Source organism: Scomber japonicus, chromosome 5 (genome assembly GCF_027409825.1).
Source record: "Scomber japonicus isolate fScoJap1 chromosome 5, fScoJap1.pri, whole genome shotgun sequence".
Classification (NCBI taxonomy): domain Eukaryota; kingdom Metazoa; phylum Chordata; class Actinopteri; order Scombriformes; family Scombridae; genus Scomber; species Scomber japonicus.
In genome coordinates, this window is record NC_070582.1 from 26,903,047 (window position 1) to 26,920,880 (window position 17,834).

Here is a 17,834-nt window from a genome sequence, read left to right on the forward strand (position 1 = left end):
AGAATATTTCCTTACTCACCTCCCTCAGTAATGTTCATTCAACCCAAATAGGGCTTTAATGTTACTGTCTGTTCGCATGAACCAGACATTTAAAAATAGTAAGTAATCTATACTTGTATGTTTCTTGGGTAAATCACCTCAACACACCAATAAACACAATATGTAGTTAATTGGAAACCTTTGTATATATTAATTGTGGTTATTGTATTAGTTTTGTATGTATGCTTGAGTGGCTAATGTTGTCATTAGCTCACAAACACTATCTGGATATTCACCAAAGCAATCTGTGATGTGAAGCTAATTACAGACATAGTTTGAGCTGTTATCTGTCCTGTGATTGATCGGATCTGTCCTGTGATTGGTCTGACCTGTCACAGATGACAGATCAGACCAATCACAGGAATAACAAACTGTGATTGATCTGATATTCGACAGTGAATTCAGTGATATCAATGATTTCAGTGATGTCATGGATGTTAGTGATGTCGGTGATATCAGTGATTTCAGTGATGTCATGGATGTTAGTGATGTCGGTGATGTCAGTGATGTCAGTGATGTCGGTGATGTTAATGATGTTAATGTTGTCAGTGATGTTAGTGATCTGTCCTGTGATTGGTCTGTTTTCTGTCCTGTGATCAAAATCCAGTTGGGTGATGCTGGAATTGAATTTCCTATCAAAGGAAAAAAAAGAGACCAGGTTTTTATACATATGTGATGTTCCATGTGAACATTTATCACACTTGTCAGTTCTCTCACAGTATTAATTAACTCTGGTATGCATGCCTCTGATGTACTGTAACATTACACACTACTAGAAGGACACACAGTATATGTGAGCTTGCTTTTTGCTCAACATACCAGTAAAGACTTTTACCTTACATTACAATAGGTTTGAATCAATGCTGTCAAAGAAAACACAAATTACATAACACAACAAACACCAAACTGAGTGACAGTTTATGCCAATGCCAAGTGTAAAGGGCAGCACAGAAATACTGTAAGGTGAGAGGACTAGTGGGAAAAGAATACATACAATACAGAAGAATACAATAGAGAGAAGCCAATTATATTTTCATTATTATTCAATCAGTATTGACTTGTCCATCTCCAAGTGTAACTAAAACTATTGCAGGTTTCACTGACAATACATAGTGTGTCCTTTTAGACTTGTATCAGTTGTTCATTTTACAATTACTACATATGCATGGTGCATATCTCAATCAGACTGGATGTGGTCCTCACAAACATACTGTAGAACTCCCTCACACACAGGTCTACAATGAAAATGGACTTCCGATCACTTAAGCCAAATTGACCCATTCACATTTACATACCAATGGTACAGCCATCAGGAGCAATTTGGGGTTCAGTATCTTACCCAAGGAAACTCCGACATGCACACTGGAGGAACTGGAAATCTTCTGATCTTCTGATTAGTGGATGACCTGCTCCACCTCCTGAGCCACAGCCGCCTCTAAAACTCAAATTAGTCCTCTCAAAGATAGACACCCTCACACATACACTAACACACAGGTCTTAAACTGAAATTGGTCATACGTGCGTGTGTGTGTGAGAGAGAGAGACACTCTCAAACGTACATAGAGAGATGTACAGATGTACAGAGAGATAACACAATGGTTGAGCATTGTCTGCATTATTTGTAACATCATTTCAAAATGACCAAACTACAAACAGCTAGAAAATGACATCTGTCCATTCTGTATATTTGTAGTAATGTAGGCGATGCCATATATTCTTTCAGAATGATTAAGCAGATACTGAAAGTTTGTATACTTTTCTTTTTTAACACTATTTTTATAACTTTCAGGGGAAAAGAACCAAACCCTTTTACCGAAATAAGAAATATTATAAAAATAAGATCTAAGTAAAAAGAAAAAAGTCTGTGTGTTTTATCAAATTAATGTCAAAGGTGGAAGAAACAAAAGACAGAACTCAGAAAACACATTCAATATATTAATAATGGGTAAAGTTTTGCATTTTGTCAAAGACTTTAAACCAAACACTTTTTGTAATAATGTAAAAATGTCACACAATACAATTAGAGTGCTGGAAACAGATGAAGAGTTCCTTTAGGTAAGCCTGTGCTTGTTGAAATCATATTTCTCTTTAATCTTAATGTATTCAATATCTGTGCCTACGCTGACATTTTACCAAAATAAGCAGTATAAAAATAAGTGCAGGACGTAGGTTAAAAAACAAACTAATTACCTGTGTTTTATCATATTAATGCAGAGCTCCTAAGGTGACATGGGAAAATATCAAGGCCACATTTTACTACATTGAGCACTTGAAATGTAATAATGACATACAATTCATTCCCACATTTTGATTAATTTGTGTACACGAGATAAGTGTAGAGAGAGCCATCACAACATCAACTTTTCTCTATGAAGCATGAAGTGCACTACACCTGCTGCACTTTACTAAGTTTCATAATGAATTTAGGGTGGAGAGTAACCATATGGATTCCCAATACTGTATGTGTTCAGTTTTTCCAAATAATGCCTGTTTGTATGTCTGCTTCAATATTTTTGGAGATGTAAGGAGCCTCTGGCCAGGTGATACATGCCTCTGTGGCTCTATATGTACAGATCATGGAGTTTCACCATTGGTCGGGCGGACCTAGTGTTAGAGTTTCAACATTGGCTACTGTTTGGGGTGAACAGTTTCAATTACATCTTCAGGGAATGTTTAAAGCAAAGCCAGAAATAAGTTTTAACAATTTGCAAAGGATCAATTGGGATTCGAACTGGTTCTGCTTCAGCTATTAGGTGAGATACATTAGATAAGAAATTCATGTAAATAGTGACCATTCTATTGAAGCTCTAGTGGAAAAGAAAAAGGCACCACTGAGCAAATCACAGCCACTCTACTTCCTGATCTCTCAGAAATCAAAGAAATGCGTTCTGACATGATGCTGTTCAAAGACCTGAGGGCTGAGGCTCCCCAAATCTCAGGTCATCGTAGATGGTTTTTTGTGTGTATTGCAGGGCAGTGGGTCTCTTGGCATACTTTTGAGCAGAACAATGTTGTTTTACAGAATAGAATATTTTAGTTCCTTACTTTCTTTCTCTTCTGCACAACTTTGAGACCTATCTGTGTTGCTGGTTGCCTCGTGTCCAGTGGGAGGAATCACCCTTAGTTTAAAAGGCTCTCCTAGCTGGTTTTGTCGGTCTGAACATTACAACCTGCACCTGTACTACTTCTGCACCGATAGCAGTAGTAACAATATGCCTCACCTGGCTGTGCATGGTGCTGGATTATATTGCAAATGTTCAGGTACAAGCCCCGGTTTGTACCTCTGTCCCATTGCTGGTAGTAAAAGTGGATGCATTTTGTTCACCCTTAAAGAAGGAGGGCTGTGAGATTGCAAACACTTGAGTTGAGAAAGGGGGCAGACAATTTTTCTAGTTGTCTGCTTGCTGGGAGATTCTGTGCTGACTTTTGAGTGGTTTCTCTGATTTGAGATACCTCAGCCCTCAGGTGTTTAAGCAGCAGCATGTCAGAATGCATTTCTTAGATTTCTGGGAGATCAGGAAGTAGAACGGTTGTGATTTGCTTGCCGTTGCCTTTCGTCTCCACTAGAGTTTCAATGGACTGCACAGTATTTACATTAATTACTCATGATGATGGAGCAGAATGTTTCTTTTTGTCTTGTCTCTCTTCTGCAAGCCAGTTCTGGGTCTTTTTCTGATTCAGCTTCATGATAGTGAACAAAATGTTCTCTCTCAGGTCCATTGCCATCATTAAAACATTTGGGGGCTTCACTTTAGTACTCTGGACCTAGTGAGATGTGGTGCTTCTTTCCTATTAATGAGACCTGAAATTCTCCAAAGGGCAGGCAATGTGAGATTTTATTTCCAAAGGTAACTCCTTAACTGAAAGCCTGGTGTGATGAAGCACATAGCAGCATCAGTGATCTCTGACTCTGGGTAGTCTGAGACCATTTTCAGTTAGCCTGCTAGACTACAAAAAGTGAGTCTGTCTTTTTGTCTGGGCTCCCCTATTTGGCACTGATATCTTAAAACCGTCCCCCCATATAGAGCCATTTGGGGGGTTTGGAGCAATGTTCTTTACTGGAGTATGGTTGCTGTTTTTCATTATTACGTCATGCATTACACTCTCTTTTTCTTGTAATGACAGTCTTAATGCTTCTACCTCCTTCTGAAACCATTCATGTTCCTCAGATTGATTTAAGATTTCACATGCACTCAGTTCTTCAGTCATTTGTTATTTTGTCTATGATTCCCTGAATGCTAAAGATGTCTAACATACATTCATCCACTAGGTCGTCCAATTCACTTCAAGGTACTTTATGACTATGTGAGACTAACTGACCGCATTTTTTTTAGCAGGCACATGCTCTTTTCCTAGTCCTGAGATTTGAAGTGCACTGTATACTTTATTTAGCTATTCTACAGTTCATACAGTGCTTCTTTCTTTTCCAGCTGCAGTTTTTCCAGTTCAGATTACATTTTATGAGAGGAGAGAACACAAACAGTAAAATTAAGGTTTATCTGACTTAATTGGCTTTCATTGCTGTCTAGTGGTCACTTTGCTCTCTTCAGGATATAATCCTGAAGACCACTTCTACTCTGGATACCTTTTGATGCCTTGCTAGTTTGGAGGGATGATCGACCAGAGGATTTCTTTTACAGGTTATTGATGGTCCCTAAGCCAAACATCCCAATGATGCCTCCAAATCCAGTTGTGTCCTTAAACTTTAAACAGGGGAAATAGTGAGGGGAGAGGGATGGAACGCCTTCAGTCATCTGTATTGAATGAGGGAGACGAACGCTATTCTTCCTACTGGAGCCCTGAGGCAACACCGATAGATCAACACCCAATTAACCCAAACAGACAAGGACCTGCAATACCTATTTGTACTATTTGTACTCTGGCTGCACATTCTTCACACTGATTACCATAGCAACAAAGCTGAAATAATAATTAAATTATGAAAAAGAAATAAAAGGAATACACTCGCACAACTGTGAAAGGAATGGAATTTTCTTTAAAAAAAAAATCTATTCTTATCTGCCACAGAGACTGAAACAAAACAGTGAACACTAATTATATAGTCATTAGCGCCATCATTAATCAAAATCAGAAAATACATATTTATTAGTACAGCTGTAAGTGTTTAATAAAACCAACACTTTGTTCCTGGGGAGGACAGTCTGTATGTTGTAAGCCTTTGTATTCTATGTTGTGAGCTTCTGAGCCACCAGTGTGCCCCAGTGGGAGGTGTTTTGCGTCATCTGCCATTGTGTTTTAGTTGAAGGCCCCCTTTTGTGCTAGAAGTCAATCAGGCAGGAAGTGTATGAAAAAGTTCCACAGTAATGACCCTGGAGGAGAATTGCCCAAGACTATTGCAATCAGAAATATTGATTAGCTGAAAACCAGCATAAGAGCCAAAACAGGTCTACGATTTGAAACCGAAGGATTCTCTCCCTCTCTCTCACTCCATTAAGGACTGAAAGAGTGCAGTGACACAACAAGCATACTTCTTGTCCCAAGCTAACCCCTCCACTGTGCAAAAGGCACATGTTGACATGTCCTGCATATCTGCTCCTAACTTTTCCTTATTAACTTATATTTTTTTCTTTGCTGTCCCCAACTGACACAACCCCAAATCACTCATCAGCATGTATGAACTCAAAGTAGTGAACCATCACACTATAAGTTGAACTATGCGTCTGCAGTGGTTGATTATTATTCACCCAGATATCTGTCATTTGACAATCTGACAATTTACTGCCACACAAACACAACGTTGCACGCACTCGTCCTGCCGACCGGTGGAATTCACTGTATCTCTTTCATGCATCATTTCCCATGAAGTTGAGCATGACAACCTTCATATTATACCCTTCAGAGCTGTGAAGGCAGCAGCCATCACCCTCATCCACATTTTGATGTACCCGGGAAGATTTATCACTCAATCACATGACATAAAGAGCTCAAAGGCAGAATATTATGCACAACTCCGATAACCTTCTCCAAAAAATGTGTGAGGGAATAAGTAATGTGATTACAAGGCAATTAGACACCAATCTGTATGAGCTAAAAAGGCAGCCCTTGCCTAGAGTGGCAGTTAATGTGTGCGTCTCTGTGTGCACTCCACTTGTGCGTGCCAGCTGGGTGTGTTATCTGGCTGCTGCCTACCTGGCAAACTCTAAGCCTCTTTGTGTCTCTCTGAGCCTGCAGCCCTGTCACACTCAGGCAGAGGAATTTTAGTACACTACTGCCCTGAGGACTAATGTGTTGAACTTTTGAACCCAGCAAGATAATATTTGAACCTCCATCTAGTAAAATAGGGGTGGTGTAGTGATTACATAATGACAAATTACTGATTGGGTAAAGTAAGAAACCCTAACGATCATTTTAAGGTGGCAATTATGTCACCTAACCGTTACATTATAGCCCACAATCCAAAAGCATCAGATGGAACACTTTTGGTATTGTTTGCTTTTGTTATTGAGTGGGGCTAAAAATGTATGGTTTGCCATCAGTAGCCTGATCATCAGTCTATTAAATGAGTGTCTTCAGCTCACATCAGTCCCATAGATATGTGCTAGTAGGGGCCTACTAACCTACTAGTACTGTAGGTTCAGAAGGCTCTTATCATCCATTTATTTCAGTGATTTATTCGTACAGAAGTTGTTGGTTTGTTGTTGTTTTTTTTACTGCATTTAATCTTCATTCATTTAACCAGGAGATTTGATCCTTGTTTTGTTGTTTATCTTGAGGGAAATCTGATGCTACGCATAACAAGATGCATACAGGTCATTCAGGTATTATAACACCATTGAAGTTATTTTCACAGTGAGCAGAGCGATGTCTGCAGCTGTCACCAGTGTTTATAACAATGAGTGTGTCTTTAATTGAGAGTGATGTGCACATTTACGCACATGGCACAGCAGCGACAACTTCATTAACACCAGATTGTTGATCAATGATTGATGTTCTGATCTCTTAGGGGTCATACTTCTCAGATGAACATGAAATGAGTTTCATTACAAGATATTTTTCATGTTGTAAGATATTTTTGTCAAAAGATGACTTTTTTCTCTTAAAGCTAGTTCTTATTCACTTGACCCAAGCATTTGTATGTTTTTCACATTCTTTGAGTTTTGGTTTTAACATATATTTATATATTTTATATATGTAATGTTGTATGGTTTGACTTTTATCTTACATGGTTTTATGAGTTTCCTGCTTTTTCTGATATTGCATGTTTTGGGGACACCTTGGTCGGGGTTGAAGAGCAGCAGGGGGAGCCAACGCGTCCACTTCTCCCAGATGGGGCGGAAAACAGTCAGCTAGCTTGTGACGCATGGGTGATGGAGTGGAGCTGATGAGCATAAAACTACAGTGGGACATAAATACAAGAAATATGGAATAACATAAGCACTAAATATATCTCAGATATGCACATAAATTCAGTTAGAATAAACAGGTGTGTGAGTAATTGATGCATATTGGCACATATGTTATCCAGGTTGTTGACACCTTCTTAGCAGCAGTTGTAATCTGCAATGATCAGAGACTTCTTTTTTTCGGTAACCACTGGCTCCCGGTGCTTTGTACTGAGGAGCACAGGGTTGCTCTCCTTCTCATCCTGAGCAGATGTGGAGCAGATGTGGAGCAAGCTTCTTGCGAGGAAAAAAGATTGAAAAAGTTATTACAGGTCACTGTGTTGCCCTGGAGCCCATCTGTCATCTCCAGGACAACGCACTGTCCCTGGTTCACCTCTGTGGGTTTGCCAGTGTAAAGCTGCATCCTTCCTGCGTAGGATGTCTTTTCATCACAGGTCACTCATATTTTTAGTCCATACCTCACCGGTATGATAGGCAGGTATTGCCGGAATGCACAGTGGACTTTAAATGGATGAGCTGCTCATCCATGCACACGTCTTGGATGGGGTGGAAGAGGAGGGGAGCCAGTGCATCCTGTTCTCCCAGATGCGGTGGAAAGCAGCCAGCAACTCTTGTCTGTGAGGTGTGAGTCGTGTCAGCCTAACGTCCAACCGCAGTTTGAAGCTGATGAGCATAAATCTGCATTGGAACATCAGCATAAAAATGGTACATAGCAGTTTATACGTTTTCAGATAGGGTATTGGCATTGATGGAGAATAATAGATCCTAACACAGAGCCCTGTGGCACACCTTTTGATACTGTTGAAAGATAAGAGGTACTGTAAGGCCTGGTCACACCAGTAGTTATAGAGGTCCTTTGATGTAAAGACGATTTGCAGGGCTCATTTCGACTTTTTGTTCTCCACTGCTTACTATTTCATGTGATAATAAGTTATTGAGGAAGGAAAATAAAGATTACAGCAGATTAATTATTACTGGTACTGTTCCTTGTTACATTTAATTGCAGAATTTCAAAATCAATATTAAATAAAAGTGAATAGTTTTTATCAACATGTGTAATTTAAGCCATATGGCATACAACATATGATGCATGGCATTGAAATGTGGTAGAGATGAATCACCCTCCCCTACAAAACACATCCAATAATCCCTCTTACACCCCACAAACCTCACCAGATGTGAGCATGAGACTTCTCCATTTGTAAAGGAGGGCTGTAAGGAGGGAAGCATGGTTACATGACCCTTGATGTAATCAGAATATCGTAAGATTTCTATGAGCACACATTAAAAAAAAAAAAAAATCAATACAGAAAGCGGTACCATGGAATTTGTTGTCACAGTGCGAGTCCTGTGGAGTAAAAGAATTACTCCTAATCACTATAATACTGAAGCTAGATTCCTACGTATAGCTGGTGGATTTCTCATCAGCCCCACACTGTGTTATTGCATCATTTCACTTCTCTTGACTTACTTTAAACTGTTCGGTACGGCATGGACAAGAACACTCAGTACAGTGTCAACAACACGACATATACAGTAGGCAGGCATAATACACTTTATTACACAATAGATAGTAACAGTATTCCTTGACAATGAACAGCTACATGTAATACATTGCAAGATACACAACTACATGCAGGTTTTCAGTAAAGCCTGCAGTACTGAAATGATTTGTTTTTGCTAGACTACCATTAAAATATAGTTTAAATATTACATTTAAAGCTCTCACTACAGTATAGCTGTTCCTAAAACTGAAACATTTCTGAATCCAAGTCTGCTTTTTCCTGAAAACATTTCCAACTCATACGTCATAGCTAAGAGTTCTTGTACTATCACTGGGGACACTTTTGCCTTTACTTTCCTTCTGTATAACTTTTCATATGCTGTTTCCTTTTCCTGATCTCTTTAATAAAAAAAGCACCACTATTTTCTATTCTCTATCAATGGTTGCAATATCTAGCCAGTCTATCTGTATCTGCATGGAATATTGTCCTAAAAAATCAAATATGGTCACATGGTGTGGCACAAAGCAAAGCAAATTTGCACAAAGCAATTAATTTTCTAAGCAAGCTGCAATGTCATAGAGTTGTTTTTAGAAGTATTGTGGGAAGGTAGGAAAAGTCTGATCAGAAATGCAAAAGGGGAAAGGGGTCAAAAGTTGAAAAACTTAATTTGAGGCAAATGAGAGCTCTGTAGTGATTTGATGAAAAGCTAATGAAGGGAAAAGTGATGCAGTGTTGGGCAGGAAGCTCGGTCTTCAGTCCCAATTTTGTATGTTGTTTGCCTCCAAGACTACATATATCAAATGAAAATGAAGTGCAGCTGAGCATAAAGACATGCAAATTATAAGTACATAGATTGCTCCTTTATCCTTGTGTACACAGGTAAGTACTTTTATAAATTGCAGTCAATCATTTTCCACCTTTATGGACTCATATTCACCTCAATTTGCACTACCATGTTAGAGTTGGCTTACACCTTATCTTTGCATTTAACTTACAAAATAAACATGCAAATTGGCTTCAAACTGGCTCTCAATTTGCTCATCTTGCCACTGTTACTCATGAAGTCATATCCTGCTCCCTCCAGCTCATTTACATCCTATGCCAGTATGAATAGGTTGTAAATCTGGATTAAGGCCCGACCAATACTGGATTTTTGGGGCCAATGCTGATACCAATATTAGGGAATAAAAAAACTCTGATATCGATATATCAACCAATAATCTTATATATTCAGAATATACACATAAACACACTTTTCTCCCCCAAATGTGGTTAGGAAACAAAGACAAAGATATGTAATGGAGGTTGGGATGTTTTACAGTTTAAGAATAAACTTTAAAAAATGACATCAGTACTCTGAAACAGTAAACTTCACCAGGAGTTTAACATGTATATATTAAACTTGAATTAGGAAAAATGATTACATATACATGGAGTGCTGCCTATATCTTAAAAAAAAAAGATCAGCACATATCGGATGGAATAAACACAAATACCGATATATCTGTGATAGGCCAATATCGGCCGATAATATCAGTCAGCCGGTATACAGTATCAGTCAGGCTCTAGGATATACTGTATCAGCCTCTAATACTTCAATTTTAACAATTCTTTAAAAAAATCTGTCTCTTGCAAGTCCTACATTTTTATGAAAAGCACAATACTAAATTGCTGGACTACTCATTTAAAAAAGCATACTACAATATACTGACAAACTTTTCACAGGAAGCAACTGAAAGTTTAAAACAAACTTGCATGTAAGCATATTTGTTTTCTAACTAGTCAGATATGCATTATTTACTTCTCCAGATGTTGACAAACCCTCTGAAATCTGCAACTAAAGTCATCCTTCACTGAGTCATGCTTTTATTTGTATTTTCTGTAGCTCAGTGTGTACTCTGCCCTCCTCTCCTCCAGTTTCCACGGCTGCCCACCTTTAGTGCCACATCTTTGCAGGCAGATTGATAGATAGCATCTTCTATCCTTTTTGCTTTCTCCACTTTGGTGCATCATTCATCTTCCATCCACCTCCACCTTTGCTTTCCTCTGGCAGCAGGTATCCAGCCTCAGCGGGGCACAGGCAGGGCTGTCTTTCTGCAGATACAATGACACCCATGTATAATTCATGCAGGGAGGGTGCATAGCAGTAGTTACACGCAACACTGGCCCACGTTATCTGCTCAAGGCCTGGGAGGGGGGCGGCACCGCTCCATTCTCTGTCACACTGTCACTATGACAGCCAGGTGTTCACTTCACTTAGAAAATCCTGTTTTTCTATCTTGTCTCTTAGAAACAGGCAGTCTGCTGCATTTACAGCTGTGGTGAAAGAGTTCAACGCTCTTGCGGATTTATTTTAAGCATCTGTCAGAGAACTTGACTAGTGTGACAAAATGTTAATACAGTGACAATGAAAATGAACCCTGACCAGCTGCAGTTATTCATGCATCACTTTGTATCTTACCACAACACTTACTAAGAGGTTTTAACATTCATTTTTATTGCACTATTACACCCTAATGTGGGAGTTTTGTGCTCCATCAGGTTGGTGTTGAACTCAACCTCCTCCTCCACGTTGTTCTCTGTTAAATGCATCTTTTTATTTCTCTATTTCAGCTCAGGAGCTGGTGCTAACTTCTAGAAAGCAACTGCCTTCATGATAATTAATTGTGTTACCATGGATATCCATATGCCATGTATAGTAGCTGATATGTCCATATGAGCCACATCTTACTCAACACCACTTATCACCAAGGGGCTAAACCCATAAATATGTCAGTATGAATATTTTACACAACTTTTAAAGAACGCAACCTTTAAATTCTCAGCTGACAAAGCTCACAGCTGAAGCAATGTGTATGCTATAATTTGGTTTGTTTTCTTTGTAGTGCTATGCTGTAAATAATTCATGCATTATTAGTAATGCTTTGATCTATATTTTTTCTTTAAGAAGGGTGGATAAGTGTAAGAAGAAAGTGGGTAAATGCCATGTTGATATTAAAATTATATGTTTTATATTCCCTTGAAATCCACAGTGCACAAAACAAGAAGATAACTATTGCAGGTCAACATTTTGTATTAGCAAAATTTTGATTGTAAAAAAAAAAAAAAGCATCTATCATGAAGTAAATGGATAATCAGAGCTACTTGAAAGGTTCTCGTGTACAATAAAATGTGCTATACCATTTACATTGTCAATCATATACAATGATTTTTTAAAAATGTTAATCCATTTTTCAGCAAACCTAATTTGTGATGCAACATATGGTGGGCATTTATTTTGCTATAGCCATGAATGTATTAAGCATTTAGTCATGTATTACTTCTTTGATATACCAGTTTGAATTGTCAGTGGCAGAATTTGCTGTTCCTTGCACAATAAATCTTTACTAATAGATTCCCTGTGAATGCATTCACCTGGAAAGACAAATGGAAATTGGATTGAACTAAACTGATTTGGAGTTGTGGGGAAAATAAACTGTCTTTTTACTGAATTCTGAGACAGTGGGATGCACACACTCACATACTCACACACACTGTTAAGGGGCTAGACTAGTGAAACCGAGTGTACAAATCTGAGGCAGGAGGAGGCAGTGATTAGTCTTGAAAGATAGTTTTATTGTTGGGAGGTAGCTAGCAGACTGGGACGAGGGCTGGGGCAAGAGTTGGAACCTGGGGCTGATTCTGTGGCGTACATTGTTGGAAAAAAAAACCAATCTCAAATGAAGATTCTACTGTCAGCGGTCCCAGAATCACAGCCTTTGTTGTGTTCAACCTCCATCCCACTTGGTGTTTGCAGAGCTCAAACCATGACCTTTGAGTGAAGGGTTAACATTAGAGAAATCATTCCACTGCAACACAAATTGCAACACTCCACTGATTATTGGTTGTAGTGCTAATTATGATTAATAGAATATAACCTTAAGTATTAATATATTATCAAATGTATGTAAAAGATATAATTAAAATATAGATTTAAATAAATGCAAACTTTTGTCTCTTTTTTCCCCTTAGCTTTTAGCTGAAGTACTGGGAATTGGAACATTAGCTAGCTGGATCTCCAGAAATTGACAGCAGATTAGGGTTCCTGAAGCTCAAGCACTGAGCTGAGATAAGGGTTTTTACATAGAGCCTTTCTACCGTGGCACCATTGAGAGCATCCTGACCAGCTGCATCACTGTGTGGTTTGGAAGCTGCACATCCTCCAACAAGAGAGCCCTCCAGTGCATAGTGAATGCAGCGGGGGTAGATCATTGGTGCCTCACTCCCCTCCCTTCTGGACATCTACAACAACACGCGCCAGGCCTGGAAGGAACTCATCATTGCACGTGACCCCCATCCACCAGGCTGTGAGGAAGATGAACTCTCTCTCCCCTCCCTCCCCCCTCTGCACTCTGCCCCCATGAAGATTTGACCCCCAACAAATTCTCTTGTTTTTTAGAAGTAATTATTTATTTATTATTGTTTCTGCACTTTTAAGGACTGCATCTCAATTTTGTTATTATTTATTTTATTGTTGTCTACCTCATCATCTGAGAGAAACATAATTTCAATCGTCTACATGTCCTGTACATGTAGCAGGATTGACACTAAATAACTTTGAACTTGAACTTGATATGACAACTTTTCTAAAACATCATTATTACAGGGATGTGATCCTTCCTGATTAATTGGAATGACAGATGTTCTGATATAAATATGTGGCCCAAGTGAATCTATGTATGGTTGTCACTCTTGTCTGTCTTGCTAAGATATCTTGTCATTTCTTAAATAGAGGACATCCTAGTAGGAATGGAAATCACCACGGCGAAGCATCTAGATGCTGATCTTACTGGATGTCTGATGCTGCTTTTGAAGTATCAATGAAGACCAGAGCAAGATGTTCCTGATGGTTGATGAAACATGTCTGCGATCTGAAGTTGAATAACTCCCAAGCACACCCTGTATCATTGTGTGTCCTATGATTTTTAAAAATTGTATTTATTTATTTAGCCTATTTATAGTTTTTCAGTCATGACCAGCTTGATAAAGGGGGTAGGGGGAGTATGTTTATGGTTGTAGTGTCCGTTGTTTAAATATTGATAATGCGCTTAGTATTTTACAAATGAGCTTTTTTTAATTTGAACGTGAGCACTGATACATGAAAATTAACTACGCTTTTTTTCCTTTTTAAAAAAAAAAAAACTCCAAAGACAACAGTGTGGGAGCGGTGGGCAAGTAATGTTAGCACTGTTAACATGGATGTCTACTGCAAGCCTAATATTAAGTACAATTAAATACACAAAGTTAAGGTAAAGCCTAGGATAAGAATGTTTTCTTGTCATTGTGCAAACATATAAGCTAAGTAGTGGGAGAAACAGTCAGTCTTTCTTCTACTTAAAATATTTGTGGCATTTTTTTCCTTTGTGTACCTTAGGGAACTCTAAGGACAGGGACAGCTGGACACTTCATGATTTCAGTGGACCAGAACATTGTGAATGGCAGTGTTCCATATTTTGGAGATGCCCTAGTACTAATGCTTGTAACATACTACTGCAGCGTTCTTGCAGAGGTAAGACTAACCGTGTAATTCATCTGTCACTCCATCTTAAAAACAAAGAATGCACATATTTCTGACATATCTTGAACTTTAATTGTTGGTGAAAAATGAATTTAAGATTCAACTATAAGGTCAATTCATGGCTAAATCATCATGGAATTTTAATAGGTGCTGATTCAAGATGAATACAGGCAAGGGCAAAGTGGAGAAGAAATAATAAAAAAAACAGCAGTCCATCAATTCCAAGGTTCTATCATTGATTGCAAGCCTTGCAGACTTGGAATGGAGAAACTAGGAAGAATGTAACACACATCTCTCTTTCAATGAGAGCACGGGTATACCCAGGCTAGTAAGACTGTATATCGTCTTGAAATTTGAATATTGTGATATGGTATAAGAGTTATATTTTACTTATTTTAACTTTCTCGTTTACATTGTTTACAGAGGCTGCATTCAGACCAGCACCTTTCACAAGAATTTAAATGTTGCATTACCGTAAAGGATACATGTTTGGTTGTTGTTTAAGATTGTGTTGTTGTCTTGTAGCCTTTTTCTTTTGCACTGCACCTAGACCTGCTGTCAGAAAATTACCACTTTTTATTTTTTTTTATTTTTTTTACAGTGTAGCGCAGGACAGAGGAAAGCTGAAGGGAACCAGGCAGAGGGACATCAGGAGAGCAAGGAGCTGTACAGAGCAGACAGGGAAGACAGATGAGACAAGAAGGTTGGAGAGAGGGGTCGGAGTCAGGCGGAGGCAAACTGCAGTCATACAGAAACATTATTAATAAAATACAAATTTCAGGCAAAACCATCTAGGAGAGCCAGAGACTGGGTTAACAGACTCAGCAATCTAGTAATGAGGTGTAGGCTGAACCAGGTGTATATGCGGGACTAATCACGATAGATGGCAGCTGGTGGCCTGACTTCTGAACACCTGTCTCCACTCCTGCAATCAAGCACAGACACACAAGGAAAGGGGGAAGAGAAAAAGAGAGAGAGACTGCAAACTAGGAGGCAGAAGTAGAGGGCATGACACACACTAAAATCCAGACCATTCTCCACTGTTTCTTGCCACTGGAGTAAAAACCAGTAGTCTACAATATTAATACAAGAAGCGTTTTACCTCCATCCATATGAAAAAGTTACTTTTATCAGAGGATCTCTTAGTTGCAAAAAAAAAAAAAAGTATTAGCTCAAGTTTTCTGACTCAACAGGGACTAGAAATCATCTCTGTTTCTTGGTCATTACCATGAGTCAGCCTGCTTGCTGATATAGCACACTAGGTTTCATTACACAGGAGTCTACAGACATGACTAATTATTTTCCAGGTATTAGTCAGACCTCATATATATTTAAAGCTTTCTGGTTTAATTATGGTGCCTCCAGCATGAATCTGATAAAATACCATTCTGTAAACAGTCTATGTAGGTGGGGACCTCGTTTTGATACAGCAATTCAAATCTTGCATGCATCAATAACATGGCGTTCTATCATAGGCATACCAGATGGTCACACTTAGCCTGATAAACTGCATGTAAATGTATATGGAAATATCATTTGGGACTTCTTAGATGCTGATGTAGTACTTATTGTATGTTCAGACAGAGAGTGAGGTGAGTTGTGGGTACAATATGCATATGCGTAAGTCAATGGAAGTGTGAGTTGAGAATGTTTCAACTTGAGAGAATCCTCAAATATCCTTCAAAAAAATGAATGATCAAATGTGATTGCAGTTTATAATTATTAACATTACCACCAGTAACAAAAGGTGTCACCAAACCTACCAGAACTGGCAACTGAAGGATTATAACTCAGAGGAGATAGAGGAGAAAAGTAGTCAGAGAAAATAAAGGCCACTTAAAGTTGTTTATTGTCCAGCTTTAATAATGGATGTCTGCTATTTAAGAAGTGGCAGTTTCATTACCAATAGAGAAAACCCCATTAAATGCTCCATTTACTTTCATTAAACCAAGGCTGTAAATGTTAAGTAAAACACAGCATTAATGTATTCAACAAAATCAACTTTTTATGTGCACGTTTTCTCTGTAGATTTCAATGTCATTTCATCTGCAATCAAGTGACCTTACTTCTAAACTTTGGTGGTGTGATGACAAACTAAGCCATCATTATGCCATCCAAGAAAAGTCTATCTACTGAGGGAAACTACAGTATAAGATGTAATCAAAAGTTCCATAAACAGCAAAAAAGTGGACCTTGAATATTTTATTTTGTACTAATATTCAAGGTCAAGTGACACATTTTACTTCTTTTTGTTTTAATTGTAAAATTGGAAAGATTGTTTAAAAATATAAATCATCACCTGTAAATACAAACTGAAGGAAGCTGGTGAATATTGCACCTCCTGCCTTTCACACACACTATATCAGAGGTGTTCATGTGAGAACTTAAGAGATCTTTGGATTTAAAGTCTATTTTACTATTCTACATCTCAAAATAGATAAATGTGAAGGGTGATGAGATGAAGGGAGGGGAAAGAAGAAAAAACAAAGTTCTGATACACAAATGTGTCAGTTTTTGGACTTTTTCTCTAAACTTTTATTTTTGCTGAAATATTGGATCATTTGAACACTTCAAATGAAACCATGTGAGAAGTTTAGAGGGAAAAATCACTATTTGGTGGAGCTGTTAACAACTCATAGACATCTGAAATGTGAACCTGACTACACACTGCTTTTTGTAAGACGTCAAAAGACATAAAGGTTGGAAACCACTTGGTCATCTTTAACAATGTGTTGTATTTCTAAAAGCTTTTTATATTATCCATTGTGTCAAGGGTGAAAAGTAACTAAAGTTGTCAAATAAAGGTAGTTGAGTAGAAAGTACAATATTTTCCTTTGAAATGTATGGTGTGCAAGTATAAAGTAACCTCACATTGAAATACTAAAGTACAAGTACCTCAAAATTGTAATTCAATATAGTGCTTGAGTAAATGTACTTTGTTATTTGGCACCACTTAAGAACTGGAGCAGTGATTTGAGCTAAATAAATGTTTGCATTCTAACATGATTACAATGACAATCCTACCATATTCAAGATCAAGGAAAACAAACTGCCTTTTGCACTGTTACAGTGTTGCTGCTGAACCAAAGTCTGAACCAAAAATGACTCATGAATAGCTGTTAAGGAATTCAGTCTGGACTAAAGTGGCCCAAAGTCCTGCCACGAGTTAAAAATGAAATGTTCAGACATATTTGTCCCTGTAATAAAATCCAGCAGACTTGACTCAAAAAAAAATACCGACATCAATAAAACAATCACAGAGGAACACACAAGAGGACGTTTAACAAAGAGAACATCAAACATTCAAAGCTGTCGAAGCTCCTGCTGTTTTAAAATAGTAAGTCGTTGTCTGAAGAGTCTCGATTGGAT

The 17,834-nt window shown here is 38.2% G+C and overlaps 1 protein-coding gene across 1 annotated transcript in view; it reads right to left on the reverse strand.

Moving 5' to 3' along the window:
- Positions 1–394: 394 nt before the first annotated feature.
- Positions 395–17,834, reverse strand: part of trhr2 (thyrotropin releasing hormone receptor 2) — a 71,109-nt gene continuing 53,669 nt past the window's right edge. The window contains exons 6-8 of the mRNA XM_053319965.1: positions 7,938–8,081; positions 7,274–7,393; positions 395–671 (exon numbers count right to left, since the gene is read on the reverse strand). Of these exons, the coding sequence (XP_053175940.1) occupies positions 395–671; positions 7,274–7,393; positions 7,938–8,081 (541 nt within the window). The remainder of the gene's footprint in view (positions 672–7,273; positions 7,394–7,937; positions 8,082–17,834) is intronic.